The sequence below is a fragment of a genome, unplaced genomic scaffold, assembly GCF_019419815.1.
Source record: "Pyrus x bretschneideri cultivar Hongxiangsu unplaced genomic scaffold, Pyrus_bretschneideri_v1 Contig40, whole genome shotgun sequence".
NCBI lineage: Eukaryota > Viridiplantae > Streptophyta > Magnoliopsida > Rosales > Rosaceae > Pyrus > Pyrus x bretschneideri.
In genome coordinates this window covers 3,523,342-3,546,803 of record NW_025999724.1, presented here as the reverse complement: position 1 = coordinate 3,546,803, position 23,462 = coordinate 3,523,342, and the positions used below count along the sequence as shown (strand labels likewise).

The 23,462-nt window shown below is 34.5% G+C and overlaps 2 protein-coding genes and 1 pseudogene across 3 annotated transcripts in view; 2 read left to right on the top strand and 1 right to left on the bottom strand.

The window, feature by feature from the left end:
- Positions 1-8,950, top strand: part of LOC103932520 (LEAF RUST 10 DISEASE-RESISTANCE LOCUS RECEPTOR-LIKE PROTEIN KINASE-like 2.1) — a 101,169-nt gene extending 92,219 nt beyond the window's left edge. Inside the window, exon 7 of the mRNA XM_048566003.1 lies at positions 8,845-8,950. The gene's annotated coding sequence lies outside the window, so the exon portion shown is untranslated. The remainder of the gene's footprint in view (positions 1-8,844) is intronic.
- Positions 2,957-8,950, top strand: LOC103957452 (rust resistance kinase Lr10-like). 2 transcript variants are annotated; one of them, XM_048566013.1, is made up of 6 exons: positions 2,957-4,364; positions 6,249-6,278; positions 7,251-7,280; positions 7,367-7,411; positions 7,528-7,557; positions 7,737-8,950. In XM_048566013.1, exons 1-6 carry the CDS (start codon positions 4,121-4,123, stop codon positions 8,855-8,857), a joined length of 1,500 nt encoding a protein of 499 aa, XP_048421970.1. In that variant the 5' UTR covers positions 2,957-4,120; the 3' UTR covers positions 8,858-8,950. The 2 variants fall into 2 exon arrangements, with proteins under 2 accessions (XP_048421970.1, XP_048421971.1); XM_048566014.1 differs by lacking the exon at positions 7,528-7,557.
- A 971-nt stretch (positions 8,951-9,921) lies between these two features.
- On the bottom strand, positions 9,922-15,110 carry LOC103957428 (annotated as a pseudogene).
- Positions 15,111-23,462: the final 8,352 nt, after the last annotated feature.

The following is a 23,462-nucleotide window of genomic DNA, read 5'->3' as shown; positions in this document are numbered from 1 at the left end:
TCAATACTAATGATTTCTATTAAGCAACATTGATTAAATTTGGTTGAAAAGAATGTATTGGTTTGTTTTGTGCAAACCAATATTTTGTTTGGTCATCAATTATGATTATGATGATCATTGTCTATTGAGACAAAAATTGAAAAGTGATATCAGTTTACTAATTGATCATTTTGTTCTCTATCGAATAACTGAATAATCATGTTTCCTCTTTCGAGAACTCTATTGTTCAATGTTAATAGCGACATACTCTTGTGTCTGATTTAATCTTTTGAGAATCATTGAATATCCAACAAAACGGTTATTTAATACTGTTCGAAAAGATTATTTTGAAAAATCAGAATTCTAATTTATAAGGTGAATACTTTTGTCCCAATGGGAATTTCAGGAAATCACTCACCAATTATAAATTAGTATTATAGCAAATCATAAAGTACTTCTAACATATTTTCATCTGGCCAAAGCTGTTGAAGCTATATGTATTTTGTGTATTTTATGTTTTGGCTAGCTATGCAGGTATTTTCTTTGCATGATTAGTTTCTGCCCAAAGGTGTAACAATCATGCAATTTGGAGTTTGTTCGATCCTCCACAACTCGATTACTTCCATGACGAATCTTGTAGAATCGAGAATGAGTAGGTAAATTTGCCAATCTTTTGCCTTAATTTTCTGTAAGTTCTAATTTATTGTTGAAAAATTGATGTTGTTGAGATATCTATGTGTTTACTTTAATCGACTTTGTTTTAGAATTAAAACATAAATTTTGAGTTTGGATTCTCTTATTAGGTTTCATTTTAATTTATGACCCAATCTTTAACACATATGTGAGACTTATCTCATACACTAAAATAAATTTTGTAGCCATTAGTTTATCTAATCACTTGTCACTTGTAGATCGATTAATAATGTTGAGATATTGTTCCTTATAAATAAGCCTAATTTTGCTACATATAGATTGGTTTATTATGTCCAAACCAACTATTTTGTGACTCAACAAATTTATTTAAGAAATTTTCGTGTTTTGAGCATATTAAAGATTGTAAATTGGTTTTATTTAAATTATGATTAATTCTGAAATTTTGGTAGAGCTTACACTACGTTTATTGATTCAACTAGCCTATATTTTGTTATATGAAAACCACTTTCTCCAGTGTTTAATCTTGCAATTTTGAGTGTTTGCCCAAGTGGGAGAAATAATGTATTATGGGCTTCGCACTCATCAATTTTGCATGTTTTTTAATGGTCATAGTTTTGGTAGATACAACGGACATTATCATACTTGTTTATATTTTATTTGTTATATATGCAACTAATTGTGTAGGAAATTCAAGAAGGGTTAATGAGTATATTCTGCTCAAAAGTGTTTTGCTTATTAATTCTTGTATGTTGTTCAAGAAATTGGACTTGTGATTTATATGTTATTGATGGATAATTAATCTGCTCAAAAGTGTTTTCTTATTCAGTACAACTATAAATCAATGTATAGTGAAGCATGGAATTGACAAGATGGTATATACTTCATCTGCTCAAAAGTGTTGAAGCTATATACGTTTACCCTTGTATTTTATGTTTTAGCTATGCAAACCTAATATAATTAGTTTCTGTCCAAAGATGATTCTAGAATTATATGCTTTTGATGCATTAGAAAACATTTAGTTAAAGTTTTCTATTTCTGTCAAATGTTAGATGAACAAAACTGACCAAATGATTTTGTATAGTTTTTCAGTCACAAGAGTCACTTCCCTACAAATATCTAGAATAAAGATGTTGAGCTCACAAATTTTATGTTTTATATCCCATGACTAATGTTTTGCAAATGGGAGTTTTTGAAAGGTATTTGTTTCATTTTGTAGACATTTACAAAGTTTTGTTTTACTCTCTTAATCAGTGGGAGTAATAATACTTTATCTATATATAATTTTGTCTCTGTTGATCAATGGAAGTAAGAGATTACCTTTTGTGTTAAAAATTTGAAGTGTTAGTGATTGATACTTTAAGAGTAAATTTTGTTCATAAGTTTTAATAAGAGGTCTTGATTTTGTAAACAATATGTCGTATTTTACTTGTTCTCTTATTATATTCTAAATTGACAGAAAAGTTGGATTTTGTTACCAACCTTGTTGAGTTCTTTTGTGAACTACTTTTGTACTGGTTTTCAGTTCGACTATTGTGAGCTAATGTTTTGACTATTAGCTCTTGATATCATGACTTTGTTAGTAACATAGTGCTTTGAGTTAAGTGTGCATGTAATCATGGAGTGCAAGGAACTCTCCAATGTGTGCCTTGTTTTCCTTGGTTCTGCATTTAGTCTCAAAGTGACAAGTTACTTAAAACGTATGATTGCATACTTTAGTGGACTCAAGTGATCACCATATATATTTATCTCGTTAAGGGGTTCTCATTGACATCCAAGTGGGAGAATGTAAAACCATTTGTGAATGACAATGAATTATGCCGAGAATCTTTGAGAGAGTAGTTGACTTGGTAATCAAGTTAATGAAATCTTTTATGATTCTTGGAGCCTTAAAAGAATAAACATATTGGAGTCCTAATTACTTGCAATCAATTTATGGCCCTTTTATTAAGAGAATACAAGGTATAAGAGTCATGATGGGACTCTAATTGATTAGAAAAGATTAGGGTGGATATCCTTTCCGTTAATAGGGTGGAATTGGTTGAAACCCTAGCTATATAACCAAGAAGCAGTCCCTGCTTCCATACCGTTGAAAATCTCACAATACTACAAACCTATTTCGCTAGTAGAATTCATAAAGAGGTATTGGAAGTAGAAGACTACTTCTGTTATTCATTCAATGGCGACTCCATCAGGTAAGTCATCCTTGCGACTAATGTGATGCTATGATTTGGTTGTTACTGATCTGTTTTTTTATGTTGGTAATCCTAACACTGCGTTGGTGATATTGTTAGCTTAATTTTTTATGTAATTCTTACACTTACTGCATGCAACTTCAGGGAAGGTGCTTCCTTTTCTACCATACAAATTAAAAATAAAAGATTATCTGTCTTAAATTGTCTTCTCAACTGCAAGTATTGGATTGTTTTCGTGGATGTGACCTTCGTCTCCAACCCACTCTTCTCAATTACTAAAATGCTACAAATGCACTACCAAAATACTAAATAAAGGTCTTTGAAATTCCATAAAATTCTATGAAATTTATAACTCTTTTAAAATCCTTCAAAATCTTAATTGAACACACCTCTCTAGGTTTTGTCATCCAAAAACCGTCCCTGCCCTCAGAGGGTACTTTTATCGATACCCAATTTTATGTTAAGTTCATTAACTAAGAAATTTTTGTCATAGCTTCCCAATTATCCTCCACTAATAACACTAGAATTTTCAAGCCTCCCTCCTCCCTCTCATTTCATTGCACAAGTCAATCTTTGCTATTGACCGACTGTGTCCAACAAACATCATTGACTGACTTTCCTCTAAGATATTTTCTAATTAATAATTGGAACTTCACACGGAAGGTGCTTCCTTTAACCCCATTCCTATATTATAATATGAGTATGTATACAACCGTCTAAACAACTTTCTCTCTCTCTCTCTCTGTCTCTTCTACCCATGGAAAAAAGTGGGAGCAGATCCTTCACCTTGTCTTGGTGGCCTTTCGTTCTAGCCTTTCTTGTTCTTTGCTTTTGCAGTAAAACTTGTAACGCTAAGGATGATAGTAAGTCTTCATGTACCTCCTCCTGCGGCCTTATCCATAACATAACTTATCCTTTTCGACTAAACGATGATCCGAAGACATGTGGCGATAGAAGATATGCTCTTTCCTGTGAGAACAACAATACAACAGTTCTAGATCTACTTGATTATGGCAAATACTACGTACAGGCAATCAACTACAAGAACAACACAATCCGACTTCTAGATCCTGGCCTTGACAACAACAATTGCTCTTCCATGCCTCGAAATTTTCTGCCCCTCTATCCTTATATGTCATATACATATGATTCGCAGAATGGCACAGATTCACCGCTTTCAACATCAGTATTTTACTTGATGTGTAGAAACCCAGTGAATTCTTCTCTGTACGTAGATACTGCTCCATGCTTGAATAATAGTGCCACTTCTTTGATCCAACCAAAATCTTATAGTTATGTCATGGTTGGCCGCCCAAGCCATATGGATATGGAAGATTGGAATGAGGGTTGCAGTGTCGAGCGGATGGCTTGGATGCTCGTGGACTACTCTAAGGGGTACTACAATGCCTCTTATAGTTATGAATATATACACAGTGCACTCATATATACACAGTTCAACCTGCAATGGCACGTATTACATTTGGACTCCGACTACTTATTCCATGTTCAACCTGCAATGTTTTCCCCGCACCATCCCAGGTGCGTAATTCTCAAATGAAGCACTAACTTATAATTACTTTGTTCTCAAATAAGCTTATTTGATTGATCGCTTGTAGGTCTATTTTACATTGTATTTCAATGATTTAACTGTCTATCTTTTACTTCTTTCTTTAAATGCCAGTCATACTAGTGTTTTTTGAAAAATCGTTTTCTTTTATTTGCTTTACTACAATTGAATGTGTTTATGGTTTTGGATTTTTCTAATTTTTTTTATCTATGAATGATGTACTAAAATATAAACAGTTTGGATCGTTGTATACAAAATGAGCAGCACCAGTTGTTCCTCAACGGAAGAGGAATATATATTCTTTCTTTGCGAAACCTCCTGCTAAGCCATTCATTTTGCTTGAAAAATATATCAACAATATTCATATCGTAACAATATTATCTTCATAATACAATATTTATGAGGTTATCTGAACTATATAAAGAGATAAACATTTCATCCTATTAAGACTCTGTTTATATTGTGGTTGTTGTCTATATTTCTATTACAGCTAAACACTTTTAATTGTTTTTCTTAAGCTAAATTACACTTTATCGCCTTAGGTTTGAGATCGATTTCAATTCCTTACAACATCTTTAAAATATTTCACTCTTATACCTCAACTACTATTTTATTTCAATATAGTACCTCATTACATTTTTCATCCATTAATCCGTTAAGAGCTGCCGTGGCTGTCAAATTGATGTGGCAAAAAAAAAAAAAAAATTATTCATTTAAAAATAATTAATTAAAAATAATAATAATAATAAAAAAAAAACCCAGAAGCCATCTTCTTCCCCGCCCCCTTCCCTGCAACCCGAACCCCCCATACCCCCACCCAAAACCCCAAAAAAAACCCAGCTGTTCAACCCAAAACCCCAAAATCAAAAGGGGGAATTGAATTCTCAAGACGAAAAAAAAGCACTTCACACAGATCCAATCAGAGCAAAACCCAGATTCAAATTAAAACCCAGATGCAAAATCCCCAAATGTAACTGAAAACCGCAGCTTAGAAGGAGCTAGAAGATTACCTTACCATCGACGATAAGGCAGCAGTCCTTGCGATCATTGTGAGTGGAGACCTCAGTCAAAGCAAAGGGAATTCTAGAGCGAGAGAGAGAGAGAGAGAGAGAGAGAGAGGAGAAGAGAAGAGAAGTGGACTGAGAAGGAGAAAGCAGCTACAAGACCCGATCCGTCTTCTTCTCCTTGTCTCCGCGGGGGGCACCTCTGTGTGCCTTCTGCAACTCTCGCTTCCAAAAAACCCAGCTGGGTTTTTTAGGGTTTTCGGTTTTTTGTGGTGTGGGGGTGGGGGGGGGGGGGGGTGGTGGGGTTGCGGCGGAGATGGGGATGGGGTGTTTGGGTTGACCCGGGGGGGGGGGTCGGGGAAGAAGATGGGTTCTTGTTTTTTTTTTTTTTTTTTAATTAATAACTTTTTTAATTATTTATTTTTAAATGAATAAAAAAATAATTTTTTTTACCACGTGTTTTAAATTTGGCAGCCACATAAAACAAATGTGGCAACCACGTCAGCTTTTGACGGATCAATAGAAAGCTAACGGATCGATAGATGAAAAATGTAACGGATATACTATATTGAAATAAAATAGTAGTATGAAAGTGAAATATTTTAAAGATATTGTAAGGAATTTATATCAACTTCAAATCTAAGGTAATAAAATGTAATTTATTATTTTTCTTATATAATGGCCATTTCCCAAAACTATATCCCAATTTTGCAGTCAATTATATGACAAATGAATTATGTTGCTTTATTTCTTGTGTATGCTAATGCTGTACAGGTATCAAAAAATGGCAGCAACTTGAATTTTATTTTCTAACAGTTGTTATGCTAATGTTGTTTTGTTCTTTTACTGTAGGTTTCTTTCAATATCGATGGGCTAAAATCCGTAAGTGGTCCCTCTCCAAAACAAAAATGAAGAAAATAAGTCTCTCCTTTTTGTTTCTCTTTAAAATTCAATATTTACGATTTTAGAGTATACACAAGCCTCTAACTTCTGTAGTTAGATTTCAACGTGTATCCTCTTCCAACAAATTATAAGTAAGTAAATTATGTCACATAACAAACTTGTACGTCATTCTTTTTTTTAATATTACAATATCATATATTAACTTATAAATTCGTTGCAATATTAGACTTCTGTATTTTTATCATTTATTTGTCTATTAAATGATGACCTTGCAATTGCTAGCCACTCCCTTGCCCAATTGAATTGAGAAATGGAGTTTTAACGAAACAACTCCGGTACTGTTCACTTTTAATGAAAAACCATATTTTTCCTTTTCTGTTACTATTCACTTACACCTTTATTTATTCTTTTTCATTAAAACTAAATTTTTTTGGACTTTTCGTTAATTTTCCTATTGAGGAGAAATTAAATAGTACTAGATTAAGGTTTTTGAGTAGTCTCGCACACTAGCGTGTAGCAGTGTGCGAAGGATTTTGAAATTCTTAATTTATTAATATTTAATTAATTTTTCAATTCAGATGGGCGAGAGAGTGGGTCTCGCATCTGTTACGTAAGCAGTTAACAGACAAATTGATGGATAAGGAGACAGAGGTCTAACGTTGTAATGGATACGTAGGTTAATATATGATATTGCAATGTTCAAAAAAATGAAGTAAAAATTTGTTGTGTGGCCCAAGATTGGGGTTGTGAATAATTACCCTATAAGTAAACATGGCAGGCAGTAAACTAAATCATCTTTGAAATTTGGCATTCTCTTGTTGGTTATATACCAAAAGCGTAATTGTAGGCCTCGCTGAAAATGTATGTTTCAAAACTTGATGATGTAACACTAACGAAGACTCGTTGTGGTATTGCTAATGTTGTGTATTTTTTTCACTTCTGTCACTGTAGGTTATACTCTGAGTGGAACCGCGGATCTTGGTAAGGACTGTCTCTTCAAGTGCTAGCTTCTGTCTATATAGTCCAGTGTTTTGCCGGTGCTGAATTTTGTTTGGTATTTATTGCAGGATACCTTCCTCGATGGTTTCCATTCCATTACATCCATTCCATCGGTAAGACAGAGCTTGTATTTCTTGCATATATGTAGTCAAGTCTTTGATTTTTATTCACTTTTCAAACATATAGCCGTTGATATAATTGGCTGTTACTCTTTGCTATTTTGTTGCAGTGGGTGGATGGGAAATACTGATGGGCATCGGTAAGAAAAGCTTGAATTATTAGTTGTATATGTGCGTGTGTAGATTCCAACTTGTCATGAATGAAACAAAGTAAAATGTAATTTAGAAACAAAAGAAGTTGAAGAAAGTTGAAAGTAGTGTGGATCTAACATATAAGTTTCTTATCTTATGATTCTTTTGGTGATATATATTTTTGCAGGCTTATTTTTTACAGCAAGACTACTGTTTGGCATTCCAATTGCGGCTGTATTTTTAGTCTATAAATGGCGAAGAAGACATTTGTCAATGTATAGTACAATAGAAGACTTTCTCCAGCGCGATAAGAATTTCGTGCCTATAAGGTACTCTTACTCGGACATCAAGAAGATGACTCGAAGGTTTAAGGATAAGTTGGGCGAAGGCGGCTATGGCTCGGTATTTAAAGGAAAGTTACGCAGCGGCCGTTTTGTAGCAATTAAAGTTCTGGGCAAGTCCAAAGCTAATGGCCAAGATTTCATTAGTGAAATAGCTACCATTGGAAGGATTCGCCATGTCAATGTGGTGCGACTCGTTGGTTATTGTGTTGAGGGATCAAAGCGTGCTCTAGTATATGTGTTCATGGCTAATGGCTCTCTTGATAAATACATTTATTCCAAAGAAGGAAGTGTGCCTTTAACTATCGACAAAATGTATGAGATTTCTCTTGGAGTGGCTCAAGGGATTGAGTATCTACATCAAGGTTGCGAGATGCAAATTCTCCATTTCGATATCAAGCCTCATAATATTCTTCTTGATGAGAACTTCAAAGCAAAGGTTTCTGACTTTGGGCTAGCAAAGTTGTATCCCGTCGATAATAGCATTGTCACGTTGACGGCAGCGAGGGGTACAATGGGATATATTGCTCTTGAATTGTTCTACAAAAATATTGGAGGCGTCTCACACAAGGCCGATGTCTATAGTTTCGGAATGTTGTTGATGGAAATGGCAAGCAGAAGGAAGAATTTGAATACAAGGGTAGAGCATTCAAGCCAAATCTACTTCCCACTGTGGGTATACGATCAGTATAATGTGGGAAATGACTTGGAGATGGACAACGTAACAGAGGAGGAAAAGAATGTAATCAAAAAGATGGTTATAACCGCCTTGTGGTGCATTCAAATGAAGCCAACCGATCGCCCTTCGATGCACAAATTAATCGAGATGCTTGGAGGAGATGTTGAATGTCTGCAAATGCCCCCCAGGCCTTCTCTATGCCCACAAGAGACTCATGTGGCTGTGGGTGACATTCAAGACCCAATATGTTCAAACGTAGAGATAACATGTTCTTTGGCAGCTAGGTGATGATCAAGTTCTTAGTTATAAAAGTGAAATAATGTATTATAAATTCTTACTTTAAAAACAGATTTAATTAGTGAAGAACTATTATTCGAGGTTGATATTGAAGAACCTGGTCCTCCATAGTAGACTGACTAGCTTATCAAGCAGTCAAAGGTTTTCTTATTTTTGCTCTTCTCATCTACCCATTTGCACGGATTGCCATGGCCTACCTTTCACGAGCTTAATGAGCTTCTTCATCAGTCTTGTCCATCTATTTTTTGCGCTTCGCCCCAATAGACAAGGCATTGATGTCTTGATGAAGAAGAATATGATATTTGGATTTCACCCCAAACCTCTTATGATATACATTGTAATTGAACCCAGTTTGATCACATTTGGCCAAAATTTGGTGCTTGACATGAAGATCACCTATCCATGTGGTATACACACACAAATCCCCCTTATACTTTTTTAAACCATAATAAAAGTGTCATGTGTCACAAGTCAAACACAAGAATATCTATCAATTAGAAAGTGAGACTTCTGTCTTAATTGTGTGGAAATTTCATTATTCCAACTGTGAACCTACAACTCTTGTTCCTTCAAAAGACTTAAAAAGTCATAAAATTTTTTATTATTCTAAAGTCTCGCGTCATTGAATTCCTCACAATTTAAAAATGATATATTAATTGCATTGAACAACATTATCGATCATACAATGCCAATACAATCAATTGTCCCCATCTCTAATTGAAAATTAGTCAAATTGCATGAATCATTCATGCGGTGCAGTCAATCGTCCCCATCTCTAATTGAAAATTAGTCAAATTACACGAATCATTCATATGGTGCGGGTCATATGTCAGTGTCACCCGTGCACACGAGTAACATTGACATATAACCCATATCGCGCACTAATGATTTGTGCAATTTAGCCTCCATCAACATTTGCAACCACACAAACAACCATCGTTGTTGAGCTGATCTGGAATCACTTACAAGTGGGGTGTTGTTTGTATCCTTTCTCGTCACTTTTAGTAACTTGTAGCTAAAAACAAGGCTCATGACATGAGTATGCATTTGTGAGATTTGGAATGGAAATATCTTATAAATTACCATCATCGGTTACAAGTTTGTAACCATAGTTTTATCAGTTAATACACCAAACCTGTAGAATGCTAGAAAACTTTTTTTTATTATTCCTATATGTAGATTTGCACACACACACGAGTCGAAGTTTTTATTAATCTCTCTCCGAAGCAGCAAGCCCCTCGTCCGTCCGCTGAAACCGGTGTGCTGTCTATTTGAGTTGATCTAAACATCAGGAGCGGCTTCTCCTGCGTTTTCAAGTGTATTAAATTTAGATGTTGGATCAGGCCAACAAAGCAAGCGCTACACCATGTGAGACATATCGTCTCATAATAGCAATCGTATTGTACAGATCATAGCAGCAGGCATATGATATAGATTACATACATGGTAATCTATCCGAAAACAAAATGCAGCGACAATTGATAGACGCGTAGGACAACAAAATATGCTTTAATTTTTTTTCCATATCTTGGAGTGTAAGAAATTCAGTAAATGTGAGTGTAGGGTCAGTTTGAATCAGCTTTGATTGATAAGAAATGTGTAAACAAAGAGCTTCTACCAATGTTGATCCTTTGGCTAGAAGAAGTTACATGCACAAGCATACATGAATCTAAGAATATACATTCGCCACTCTACATTATTTCATTAATTGGATTTCAGCTTCTCGTATAAGCTCCAGTTTTAGAGAGAAGGCTTGAATTAGAGCTTATCCGAGATGCCTGATTGTGGCTTATGCAGGGGTTCAAAGGGTGCAACCAAGCAACACAACATAATATGAGGAAAAAAAAAACCTCTGAGCGTACAAGAGGACGTGCCAAAGAGTGCATTGTATTTCTTATTTTTCTTGCTATAAAATGAAATATATGCGAGTTTGTGCAAACGGGTGCTCATGCTTGAGTGTGTAGCAATGCACGAAAAGAGAACCATGTGGTCTTACAACTCTTACCATGCATTCTCTTGACAAATCGTTCGAACTCCGTTAAGTTATGCTTCTCAATGAGAACTGGGCTTAATCTGAGATAGGTAAATGCCGATAAATGCCTGCCATCTGGATCGTTCCAGGGCTTAGCATTTTCTAATATCTTGTTGTAGCCTTCTCTGTCAAAGCAAGTAAGAGCATTCTCACTAGCAACTGGAATGTTAGCATCCCATGCAGCATTCAGCACCTGAAAAAAATTGAAATCCAAAAACATTATCAAAAAGAAACAAAAAAGCTACACAGATAATATTTTGGTACATAATCCAAGGGAAACTGACATTTCACATGTAACAACAGACCGCCCCTCTTGATCCAGTGTTACTTGCCCATGTTAGTTAGAAAAATTTTAAAGTATTTGTTTGACAGATGGAGAAGAATGAATTTGAGCAGATCATTATTCACAAAATAGCAACTGACTCGGACACTAAATGTGGCCACCTTCCCAAGAATAAAAGAAGTATGCATATTCAGCTCAAAATTCTAATTGATGCTTTTTAAGTTTCTACTCATCCAGCTCACTTTTCCGAATGGTGGTGATTTACATATGCTTAAAATCCAGGAAGTAATTACACATGAGTTTCTGTGCTTACCTGCCAAACTAATCCTCGGGGTCCTGCCAGTGCTTCCGGAAAGCCCTCATGTTGGTCTAATGTGCGCATTTCAACACATGTGAAATTCAGAGCAGCCTCATGCTTTTTTAACATTGCAGAAATTGGCGCATACCCATCACGATTGCAGGAGTTGTAAAATCCAGCAGTTAATTCAGCAGGATGGCTGGCAGTCTTGTACCACAGTGGATACTGATACCTGTCATAAATCAAATAAAGAAACTCCACAAAAAAAAAAAAAAAAAAGAGGGAACCGTGTAGAACTAATGTCCAATAAAGTGACTCACCTTTGTAGCAATGCGTGTGCCTTCAAAAGCTAAATTGGCCAGAGCAAGTTACACGGTCACCATGATCCATCAAAACACGGGAGTACCAATTAAGAAAGAATCTGCCATAGTAGCTATCATAATCCCTCCGTCACGGAAAAAACCTGGTCTCATGTGGTTGGGAATTATAAGAGCCTGCATTATCTGGTACTCTGGCCCAGAAGGAGTGGCCCCTTTCTTCTGCAGCCTGCGTCAGATTCTTCATCAAGTATCGATCATAACACTGCACCGAACCAGGTTGAATCAGAGAACTATTTCAAAGTTCAGATAGAAGTAATAAATCAAATGAGCTACTGGCTGAAGGTCATAATCACAGATGAATGAAGGGCTACTAAATTAACATTTACAAATAACTGTCAACTCCTAGCTATCATGCCTGCCACTAATGAAAGGAATGATCACCATTTATTAAGGTACCTGGAATTCACCAATACCAGGATATTTCCAACCATGCTGTTCAGGATAAGAAGGATACCGTAGCTCTCCACACGGACCTAATCCAACTTCAATTTCTGATATTATTCCTTCCTCAAAAAATTCATCAAATTTAACTCTGAAACTCCTCATGTAGTCGAAGTAAACCTGCATTGGTTCCATTATAAAATAACAGAATAGAAACTCTCACCATCAAACAGTGAGAATGCATAGGGTCTGATTCTTATGGCATACAAAAGAAGAGTTCTTAGAAATAAAGAACGTATAAAAGTTGGAATAGGTTTACCAATAGCTTCTTTTAAAAGATAAGTAGAACATGTAAAAGAAATCAAATATAGGAAAGGAGCTATGGCAATCCATAGAAATTAAAAAACCAGCATAACTAAGTAATTCTCGAATACTATACCTCAACAGCAGTGCGGCCTCTTAAAACCCGCTCTTTATCAATTCCCCATGTGAGACATTCAGTGTTGCGTTTCCCTTCTTTATTAGTAAAATATATATCAGGATTCTTTTGGCCAATTTCTGTCACCCAGTGAGGAAGTGAGATATGCACATCATCCCCGACATTGCCTCCACACTCGTGTAATGACATCACGACCTACAGCAATACAGAGTAAGACAATGCACACCATATCCAAAATGCATATTCAAAGGAAAAATGTAAAGCAGAAAATCTTTCTCTTGTTTAAAATGAGTTTTAACTGATAGTCTCGCAAACTAATTTACAAAAGGAAAAGCTATCAGTGCATTACTTTTCCGCAATCTACTCAAGACTTTTATGCCCCTTTACCTAAGACAATAGCCAGTCAGCCACTTAGTATTACGATCAAGTGGTATTCCTCTTCACTTGTAAGTGAGAGGTCTTAGGTTCGATTCTCGCCAAAGGCGAGTTTGAACCATATAATTGCTAGCCCATTGTGAGGCTAAGCCCACCCCTCCCCCTTAGTGGATAGATAATATCGTTTGTTCAAAAAAAAAAAAAAAAAAAAAAAGACAATAGCCAGTCATTAACTGAAGACAACCAATTAAGAAAGAAAAGGTTGGTACAAATCACCCCGAATGATTATCTGGCCAAATCAAAGCCTTCTGAACTGTTTCAGAACATGTATTTTGACTGACAAAATTTAACTCTAAAAATGAAAATATACATCACGTATCAACAAAGGTCAAATAAGTTTCCAAGACCAATTAAAAAAGTTTCCAAGACGATTTTTACAGATTTATGTCCTACAGCAACAAAAGTGCATCATGTCGGAGACAAACATGATACTTCCAGAATCATTCATTGTACAAGGATACTTAACATTATCAGTTCTAAAGGAAAGAAAAAACCCAAATTATCAGATTAGTGCAGGTTAACATCTGTAAAAACTGAAAATCTGAAATTCGGCACTGTAATTGACATGGCTACTGAAAGGAAACAAGAAACAGACGATGAAATACACAAGCAAAGAGAAAAAAGAAAATGCTAGTATAAGTATATATCACTCACCTGTAACTTAAGGTTAAGATCGCGCACAATTTGGAATAGTTTCTTGTAGCCACTCCAATTATATCCCTGCGGACTGTGTGCCTCTACAATTCCCCACCAGCAATCAACCATAACACCATCAACACCAACCGACTTCAACACTTGTAGCTGATTTCGCAGAGCTTCTGGCTCAACTAGCTCGGAGTTCATATTGATCACACCCAACTGACAGTTTCCCCCCACCACGAAACACAAGAACAACTACAATTAGCCATGACTTGTACAAAAAGATAGCATCAACATGAACAAGATTAAAAACAAAAATTCAAACAGCAATTTTGTGCATGTGTCTCACTATGATTTGAACGGTTAAACCCAACAAAAATGTGTTTACTTGCTAAATTGTTAATCATGATCACACATTTAAACATGATTTCACTTAATCGACAGTCTCGATTAACAATCTAACAATTTGACAATAGAATGATTAAAAACCAAGTACAAATATACAAGTAACACGTACGCAGCTAGACAGTCTTTTATAATACGAGACGATTAATTAGGATCCTATTTTCGCATAAGATTTCGCTTTGATCAATGTTAATGAATGAAAGTTTACAACTTGACAAAGAACAATAACAAATTTCAAAAGCCAATATAGAGTAGAAAAGAGTGCTTCACAAACTCACGGGTAACATGACATATACAGGAACATACGGCGTGCCAGTAAAATCACGCTCCTCAAACTTTTCCAGCGAAGAGTCTTCAACCTATCATCAAACCAGAAAAAGGTTCCAAATTTCAAATTATGACAGCACAAACACAATTCCTCCAAACAAAGCACCCCAAAATTAAATTCTGAAAAACAAAACTGAATTCAAAACAGAGGAGTTGCTGCTACATCCTCACCTTGTTGTGGTCAACATTTTCACCCACCACAGTCCCCTCAGCACTGTCTCTCACCACGGCGAAACTCCGAGACGGATCACTCCCCAATAGTCTCAAAGGACACAAATTGAGCTCCGGCAAGCCCCAAAGACCCTGAGAGAGCTTCAGCGAAGCTATCGCAGTCTTCCCGCTGGACGACAACGAAGCCATTGTCTTGGCTTTGCAACCAGCACCCGGCGGGCGTGGCAGCCTCAGTTTATGGGATACTTGAGGAGATGAGAACTGTGCCATTCTGAATCTTTCGGAATCGGCAGCCACTGATGTTTTACTCTGCAGGGAACTTTCTAGGGGAAGTGGAGTGGCGGTATAAGACGATTTTCCTTTTCATTTTCCAGAAAGTTTTCTCGGGAACCAAACAGGTGGAGTGGCGGGGAGAGAACCCGTGATGATGTTTGCAGATCTAAGATACAGTTATTTTAGCTCAACGAAACGAAAACGGTTTTTCGTGGGTATGAGCGGTGACGGATGGACTGTCACAGACCATCATCCACCGCACACGTCATTGATTGGGCAGGCAATTCTTTTTTTTTTTCTTTTTTTCTTTTTTTTTTAATATAAAAAATTAGATCACTGAAAAATGTGATGACAATCACAACCAATTTCAATACAATTGAATAAGAAAGCTTTTCTTGCCAAGGAAGGTAAAGTTATCCTAAACATTAAAATTTAAAATCAGAGCTAGTGATTGCATCCGCCAAGAAATTTGTCTTCCTGTAAATGTGTTTCCAAGAAATGGAGTCAAAATAAGTTCCCAACCACTTGATGTCTTCTACAATATTCCTCGGTTGCCAAGGAGTTGAGCAAAAGCTTGTAATAGCACCAATGACTAGTTTAGAATCACCTTACACACAAACATTCTTGAAACCCTTTCCTTTAGCCAACCAACGAGCATCCCTCAATGCTAAAGCCACAGCTGTAGAACTGTTATTCTCTACCAAGTTTCTTGCTCTAGCAACAATAGGCATATCAACTTTATGTCTGATATCCAATCCAATTGACGCCTTGGAGCTAATAACCGAACCATCAAAATTGATCTTCAGCTGCAATCTACGTGGAGGTTCCCATCCAAATTTTTAATTTCGTTAGCAGCTAGACTTGGGTGATTTCGGACGGATCAAATTGAAACAAGAATTTCGATTTCCAATCCAAAATGTCTTGGTGTCAAACAATCTTTCTAGTTTGGAAATACTTGGAATATTCGAAGTTTCGAAAAATTGTCAATTTCAATGTTATCTTAGTTGACAGGGTGTTGTTTGATTTAATAACGAATTGATATTTCATGCTTAATTTTAATTCTAATTTTAAATTGAAATTGAAAGCACACACTTTTATGACTAACAATTTTGAACGATAAAATTTAAGAAAAACTAATGAAAAATGCTTGAAAACTTTGAGTTTTAACAATAAGGACAAAATAAAGGATAAAATGAATAGTACATGAATTGATTTTTTAGTATAAAAATATGATTTTTCGTTAAAGTGAATAGTACCGAAAACTTTTTGTTAAGGCTTTGTAAAATTCAAATGAATAATTCTAGGCCCAATAGAAGATCACAAAAGCTTGCTTTAAAGTCCATTGCCAGTAACCCAAACCAAATGGGTTTGGAATTTGATGATCTAAAATTGAACCAAAATTTGTCGAGTCATCTAAATGGGCCTTCCTACTATCTTCTTTCTGAAGTTAGTGTCACCCTATATAATCAAAATTAAAATTAAAAAAAATAAAATATTAAAAAGAACTATAGAAGCTTACAGGTGTGCGCCTTGCGCAAGGCAATTATTAAGTTCCATTGCATGTGGTGTTGTAGAAAATTTTCATCTGCAGAACATACAGTTCGTACATCAAGTGTAATAATACAATTAATTTGAGACTTAAAAAAATATTTCTAATCAATTATATTATAACACCTAGTGTACTAGACTGTGTTTTCTGTACACTGGAATATTTCTCATAATGTTGATGCAAAAACTCAACATCACGGAGAAGTTTCAAATTAGAATAACGATATGCACATTGAAGCCATAAGAGCAACTCCACCCCATAAAGCAATAATTTCCCAATTAATTGGGCAATAGGAAGTTATTGCATTTGTGAATAGTAATTGTCTGAGTGCATCTTCATCCTATAAGAGCAAGTCCACTCCATCCCAATTTCTTGGGCAATAGATAATCATTGCCTTTCTAAAATAGTAATTGCCTGAGTGCATTTCTACCCTATAAGAGCAAGTCCACTAGATCCCAATTTTCTTGGACAATTGGGCAATTTAAATCCCCAAAATTAGAAAAAACTCTCTCCACCCGGAAAGGGATCCTCTCCGGATCTCTTTCCACCTAATCCGGACCGTTGAAATTTTATCCAACGGTTACAGTTATTATAACTTTTAAAAGAGTTCTCTATTTGTAGCCGTTGGATCAAATTTCAACGGTCAGGATCTCGGACTTGATGAATTAGATGGAAATGAATCCGCCTCCACCCCAACCAAATTAGTCAGACTACTCGTGGGCCCTACAATACCCGATTGAGCAATCGGACGAGGATAGCCTCACCGAAGTTAGCTAAGGATCATTTAATAACCAATGTAATAGAGATGGCTCTTTTACTTTTGTAACTCATCCCACATTAATAACTTTGTCATTCGCATTCAATCTCTTCATCTAACCTGAAGTTAGCTAAGGGTGATTTAATAACTATTACGTTTACAGTTTTTATTTTCATTTTTTGAAAATTAAAAATTAAAATCTTGTTTGGTAATTATTTCCATGTTTTATTTTTCAAATGAAAATTGAAAACTTAGAACTACTATCTTGAGTTTTCAAAATTTAACCTTGAGTTTTCACTTTTTTGTATGAAAACTAAAAGTAGTTAACCAAGCAAGATTTCAATTTTCAAAAAAGTGAAAATAAAAACTGAAAACAAAATGATTATCAAATAGCCCCAAGTGAAAAAACAGTATGTTCTCTCATTTGCACTCAAGTACGAATCTCTCTTCTTGTTATTTAGATTAATTTAATGTAGAAAATCCGTTTGTTTTAAGAAAAAAATTACACTATGTTTTGGTCAAGATAATTTTAAATTTCATGAAACATAAGCTAGAATAGTTAGAACTGCACTACAACAACAAGATAAAAGAACTTTAAAATGTCAAGATGCAAGCGGTCTTTCAAATGATTCTTAGAAGAATATCATTTTGAAAGTCCTTTATTTAGTGATTTTATAAAGCATTTGTAGCGTTTCAGTAGTTGTTTTGTATTACTTGAATAGTTCATTAGTCGTGTTCTTGTTTGTTGAGTCTATTTATCTTCGTGCTTGAAATATTTATTAGATACCTTCACTAACAACCACAATACCCATTAATCTCCCACATTGCATAAGGCACCATAACGAACATGAGTTCTTTTTATGTACAATTTACCATTATTAAGTACAAGGGGCGCAATTTACATTAAGTCACATAATTATATAACATCAAAAAGGTATCGAGCTAATCATCAATATGAGATGAACTTGAGACGTTCTACTCATAATAATTAAGTGACCATCGTTTACGTGTAGGGGTGGACTCCTTACGCAAAACATCTGCCAAGATCGAGGTTGGATTATTCCAACATGTCCCCAAGATCTGTTTTCTCATTTTTCAAACCCCACAAATTTACAAATATTCGCATAACAAATGAGCAAATATAAAAGTATAAATTTTGCATTGAAGTTCTTTTAATCAAAATTTTCATAAATTTTGGTTTTATTTATTTTCTTAAATTCGGCTACTGTGTTTTTTAATTTATTATTTATGTTGGACCAGAGGTGGGTTCAAATTATAAAAATATTTGACCTAAATCAGTTGTTAATGCTATATTAAACTACTAACTAGGTAATACTTGAGTATTGAGCGCTCTTCTGTATGTGTATAACTAATGTTAGGTAGATCATTTACTTAAAGCATATTTTGTAAATCACATAACATTGATGTTGATGATTGAAGTATTACTTAAGTGCTTGTTCAACGATTTTAATTTTTATCGGTGACATGTGGTCTAAATAAATAATCTCTTTATTATTTTCTTGTATAATATTCCTTCAACAAAAATTCAAAATATAGGACATAGGGTCGTTATTAATATTATTATTATTTTGTTAATAAAAGTAGCAAGACAGAATCCTTCTATACGAGCCCGTGACTGGGTTTTGATTTTTATTGTTGTTGTCATATGTTTTCTTCCTCTGAACAGGGAACTAGAAAACAAGGGGACAAGAGGATAAAGACGAAGACGAAGAAGTCCGAGAAAGGCACCATGCAGGCATGCAAGGCAAAATTCCAAACCCCTTTCAGCTCGGGACTGATTCATTTGAGGCACATCCTGTTTATCAAATTCCCTCAAGTGGTCAAAGCTCAAGACAAAGACACATGTGACATGTGGGAGGGTGTGAAAACGAAGAAAAAGATAATCAGGGTACACCGTCACTTGGATTATGTATTTATCGCCATGTGATTGCTATTCTTTTGTGAGTTGGCTACTAATATTACTTAGAAAATACTGCTGATTAAGGAGAAAGAGGGTTTGAAGCCGAAACTAAATGAGTTAAAAAAGAAAGTCATATTTATCCGAACAATCAACAACTGTGAACAAGAGATTTTTTAGTGTGATTGATACACGGAATGGTACATCATGTGTCATTATACAAATTGTATGATATATGTGTTAAAATTTTAATAACTTAAAAAGTAAAATTTTTCACTATTTATATAAAAACATGTGATGTACCATCGTATTCTGATCACAATAAGAAATTAGAGTTTAGAGTCACTTTTATCGGGACAATCAACAACATTCAACAATATTATTCTCCTTCGAACAATGAATAAAGAGGCGGTAGAAGTTTTTTAGCACTAATAAGAAATCTACACATGCAATAATACATGAGTGAATTAGTTATAAAACATGGCAGTAAACGGTCTCACCGAAAAGGATCCTCTCTATTTATATGTCATGCACATGTATTTAGCTTTATAAGTTAAAAGTAAAAAAAATGTTGTATATTAAAATGTAATCTAAACTAAACTACAAGAGACTCCAATTGGGCTATGTCCAAGTTTGCAAAGCTTAAGAATATGAAAAATTCAACTTGCCGCTATTTTTTTTTCTCTACGCTCGAGTACGAATTGCCTCTCTATAATTGTATATGTATCAAATTTTGACAAGAACAGCGACATATCATGCAACCGAATTTATGTTTTTCAAGAGAGAGAAACCCTAATCAAGCAAGGACATATCAATTCCTTATGCCATTTTATTGGTCGTCATAAGCTTCATAATTTACACTTTTGACAGCAGTAATTTATTAAAACCAGAAGCAACATTAATTTCAGTGATCTGTAGCTTTCCCCTTGTGGTTGAATTTCGTACCATGCAACACCAATCAAAACCTACAAACCAGAAATGTGGAAGGACAACATTAAACACGAATCTATGTACTAGTCGACACTGGATATTAAATTATAGCTGCCCTCTAACTTTAATGTCATAATTTATATCATGTAGTAGTGGACAAACATATACAAACTCAAGTGACAACTCGCTAGTGGTTTTTAAATTGGGATATAAAATATGCTCTAAAGTTTGGATTCATGGATTGTCTAGCTATTCTTTTTCTTTTTTTGAGTTTGTGGTGAGTTTGATGAAATGATGGTGGTGGGTTCGGTCGAGGTGGACATACATTAGTACAAAGAAAAGAGCCAAAGATGTGGGTGGGTGCATATATAATGCATATGGGTGTGGTGGAAGATAGCAAATATATTAGAGGTCAAGATCTGGGTTACCTAGTGTAGTATTGGCGGGATAAAGAGCAATTTTTGGGAGCACTCTAAGGACTAGTTTGGTATTGTGTGTGTGTGTGTGTTTTTTTTTTTTTTTTTTAAATTGCTTCTGTTGTACTGTGAGGATAAACTTGCCTACAGAGTGTTGTGGCCGCGCTACAACAATGGCTGGATATGGTTTTCGCGTTGAGCAATGTGTTATATGGTCTCATCTACTTACGATGACTTTATGTGGTCTCGTTTATGCGATAACTTTATGTAGCCTCGCTATTCGACAGTGACCTTTTGCAAGCGTCGATACAAATTTGTTATATCTATCGTTTTGTTACAGATTCGTATGGGTGATGATGAAGTTTTGGTACATGTGGTAACCGTTTAAGGTTTTACTTTGTTGTTTTGTTTGGGCAAATTTACTCCATATAATTTTCTTGATCACTAAAGTATTGTACCCCAATTGCACCTATGTATTGTTTAGGATTATTCATGAAATATCAATATATCGTTGCTTGTAAATAAATAAACTCTTTTTACCCACAAAAATAAATTTGAGTTTTTTTACTCCAACAATATTATGATATAATCCAAATTAGAGAAAATTGGAATATTAGTTTGTACACTTTGGCCAAATTTACACTTTTATCCTTAAATTAAAAATTCATGAATTTTGGTCTTTAACCTTGTCACAATGTAGACAATTGGTATTTTTGGGCAACGCCGTTAAAACTTCCGTCCATATAAAGAGTGTTTAGGGTAAGCAAGAGAAGAAAATTCTAACATAGCTGCTCAAAAGTCTCATGGCTTCACATTGTGAGTCTACCTACAACTAAGAGCATCTCCAAAGTAAATGTTAAAATGTACACATCAGTTATAGCAGTTAAAAAAAATTACACTAATATTCTCCAACCGAAGTGTCAAATCCTATGTGGCGATGACATGGATTAGCAGCAAAAGAGGTTGCTATCAAATTTGACAGCAGCTTCAAATGTTTTTTTATATTAATTATTAAATGTATTTTATTAATTTTTAATTAGTTTAATCATTTATTATAATTAATGTTGAGTTGACCAATGCAATTATCATACTTTTTTCTTGTTTTCAAAGATGAATAGATTACTGATTAAACTTTAAATGTCCTTTATTAAATTTTAATTAGTTTAATAATTTATTTTATAAAATAATAATTTAATTTGATATATCGATTGGAGAACAAAACTTTAAAAATGTCAAATACCACATAAGCTGTCAAAATTTAAATTTTATGTTTAAAATTTGACATTTCCTTTAAAGATGATGTAAGGAATATATGCCACTTGTAGCCCGAATGTGTGCAATGTCCTTCTCCAGTAACCGAGCTATATCCTAGTTGGCTGGCTACTTGTAACCCTCGAACGGGCTACATTTTAGACTATCAAAAATGCTTGTTGTATAGCCTCTTGGCCTTCCTATCTTTTAACTATCTCTTTAAATACAATAAGTCATTGGTAATGCTAAGGAGATTAAAATTTTAAATTAAATTTTATAAATTGAATTATGTGATTGTTGATGATTATATTATTATTTAAATGTTGATTAATATATTTATTTTTTATTAGTAACATATTATTTTGGAACCAGGATCCTCGCCGGATCCATTCCCTAGGGATCCTAGAGATCACGCAATCGTGTTCGTTCACTGTATATCGTGCGGTCAGAAATCATTTAAAATTTAAATTTTAAAATTCAAATATAAATTGTACTTAACGAAAACTGATCGCACGATATATGATAAACGGACACGATTGCGTGATCTTTAGGATCCCTAGGAAATGAATCCGGCGAGGAAGCTGGTTCATTATTTTGTATGTAAATTTGATTAAAAATTTAATCTATCTAATATTATTTATAAAATATTAGTATGTAGCCACGTCATGTGTACATTAATTTTCATAATGTATAAGAAGAACTGAAGAAGTGCGCATGGCATCATCACAACCACGCCCGTTTGAAATAATTAGCTATAAATCTGGACTGACACAAAAACCAGTAGAATGTAATTTTGATCACGTGTATCGGTGCAAGTGCACAGTCTATCTGATTGCCAACATTCATCATTGATCACTATCGGCCTATGGTCGGTCCGAAAGGAGTAACTCAAACATTAAATAGGCCTCTGTGTGGCCTAAAACTCGTGGGACGAGAATTCTCTGCTCACCCTTTTTTTTTTTTTTGACTTTTTTATTTGAAAGTTTAAGAGTAAATTACATTAATATTATATTGAATTTTTTTATAAGGACAATAACATAAAAATGAGAGGAAATGATGAGAATATGTGGAAAGAGAATCCAATTTACTCTACTTCTTTTGTATATTTACATACTTACTCAAATAATTTTCTTGTTATTGTTTGAGGAATCTAAACTCTCAACATATCATGATCTTAACTCATTCATCATCTTTTGTTATTTGCATCAAATTTTAGTGGTTCATTCTAGAACGAAATATAAACAAACGAACTTCTCCAGTATTAGTTGGAATATAATTTCTTACCACTAAGGCCTTGCCTTTTGTTTATGACTAGATTAACAAGATGATTAACGAGATTCAATGTAAGCTAATTAGGAAATGAAGGTCAAATTTTAAATTTTTGTTCAAGTTGTAAGTTGAAAACAAATTAGACGATCAAACTCTATCATTTCTCTTTACAAAAATGATAGGGTTGAGAGGGATACGTTTTGTTTATGATAAATCTATCTTCTACCTTTAAATCAAACAAAGTTTGAAAGTTGTATACAGTGAGTTATTAATCTAATTTAATTCAATATTATACACCAAATGAAGCCTTGAATTATCGTTCTAGCTCACTTAAGAACAATGCATTCTTTGATATGTGACAACTTAAAATAATTGGAACTCTGACAAAATAATTTAAAAATGCTTCTAAATCATAAAAGACCACATAAAGCAATTAATACTTT

Coding starts and splice junctions, on each gene's coding strand:
- LOC103957452 (XM_048566013.1), top strand. CDS start 4,121: ATGTCATGGTTGGCCGCCCAAGCCATATGGATATGGAAGATTGGAATG. Junction 4,365..6,248: donor TTTTCCCCGCACCATCCCAG/GTGCGTAATTCT, acceptor CTTTTACTGTAG/GTTTCTTTCAATATCGATGG. Junction 7,558..7,736: donor GGAAATACTGATGGGCATCG/GTAAGAAAAGCT, acceptor ATATTTTTGCAG/GCTTATTTTTTACAGCAAGA.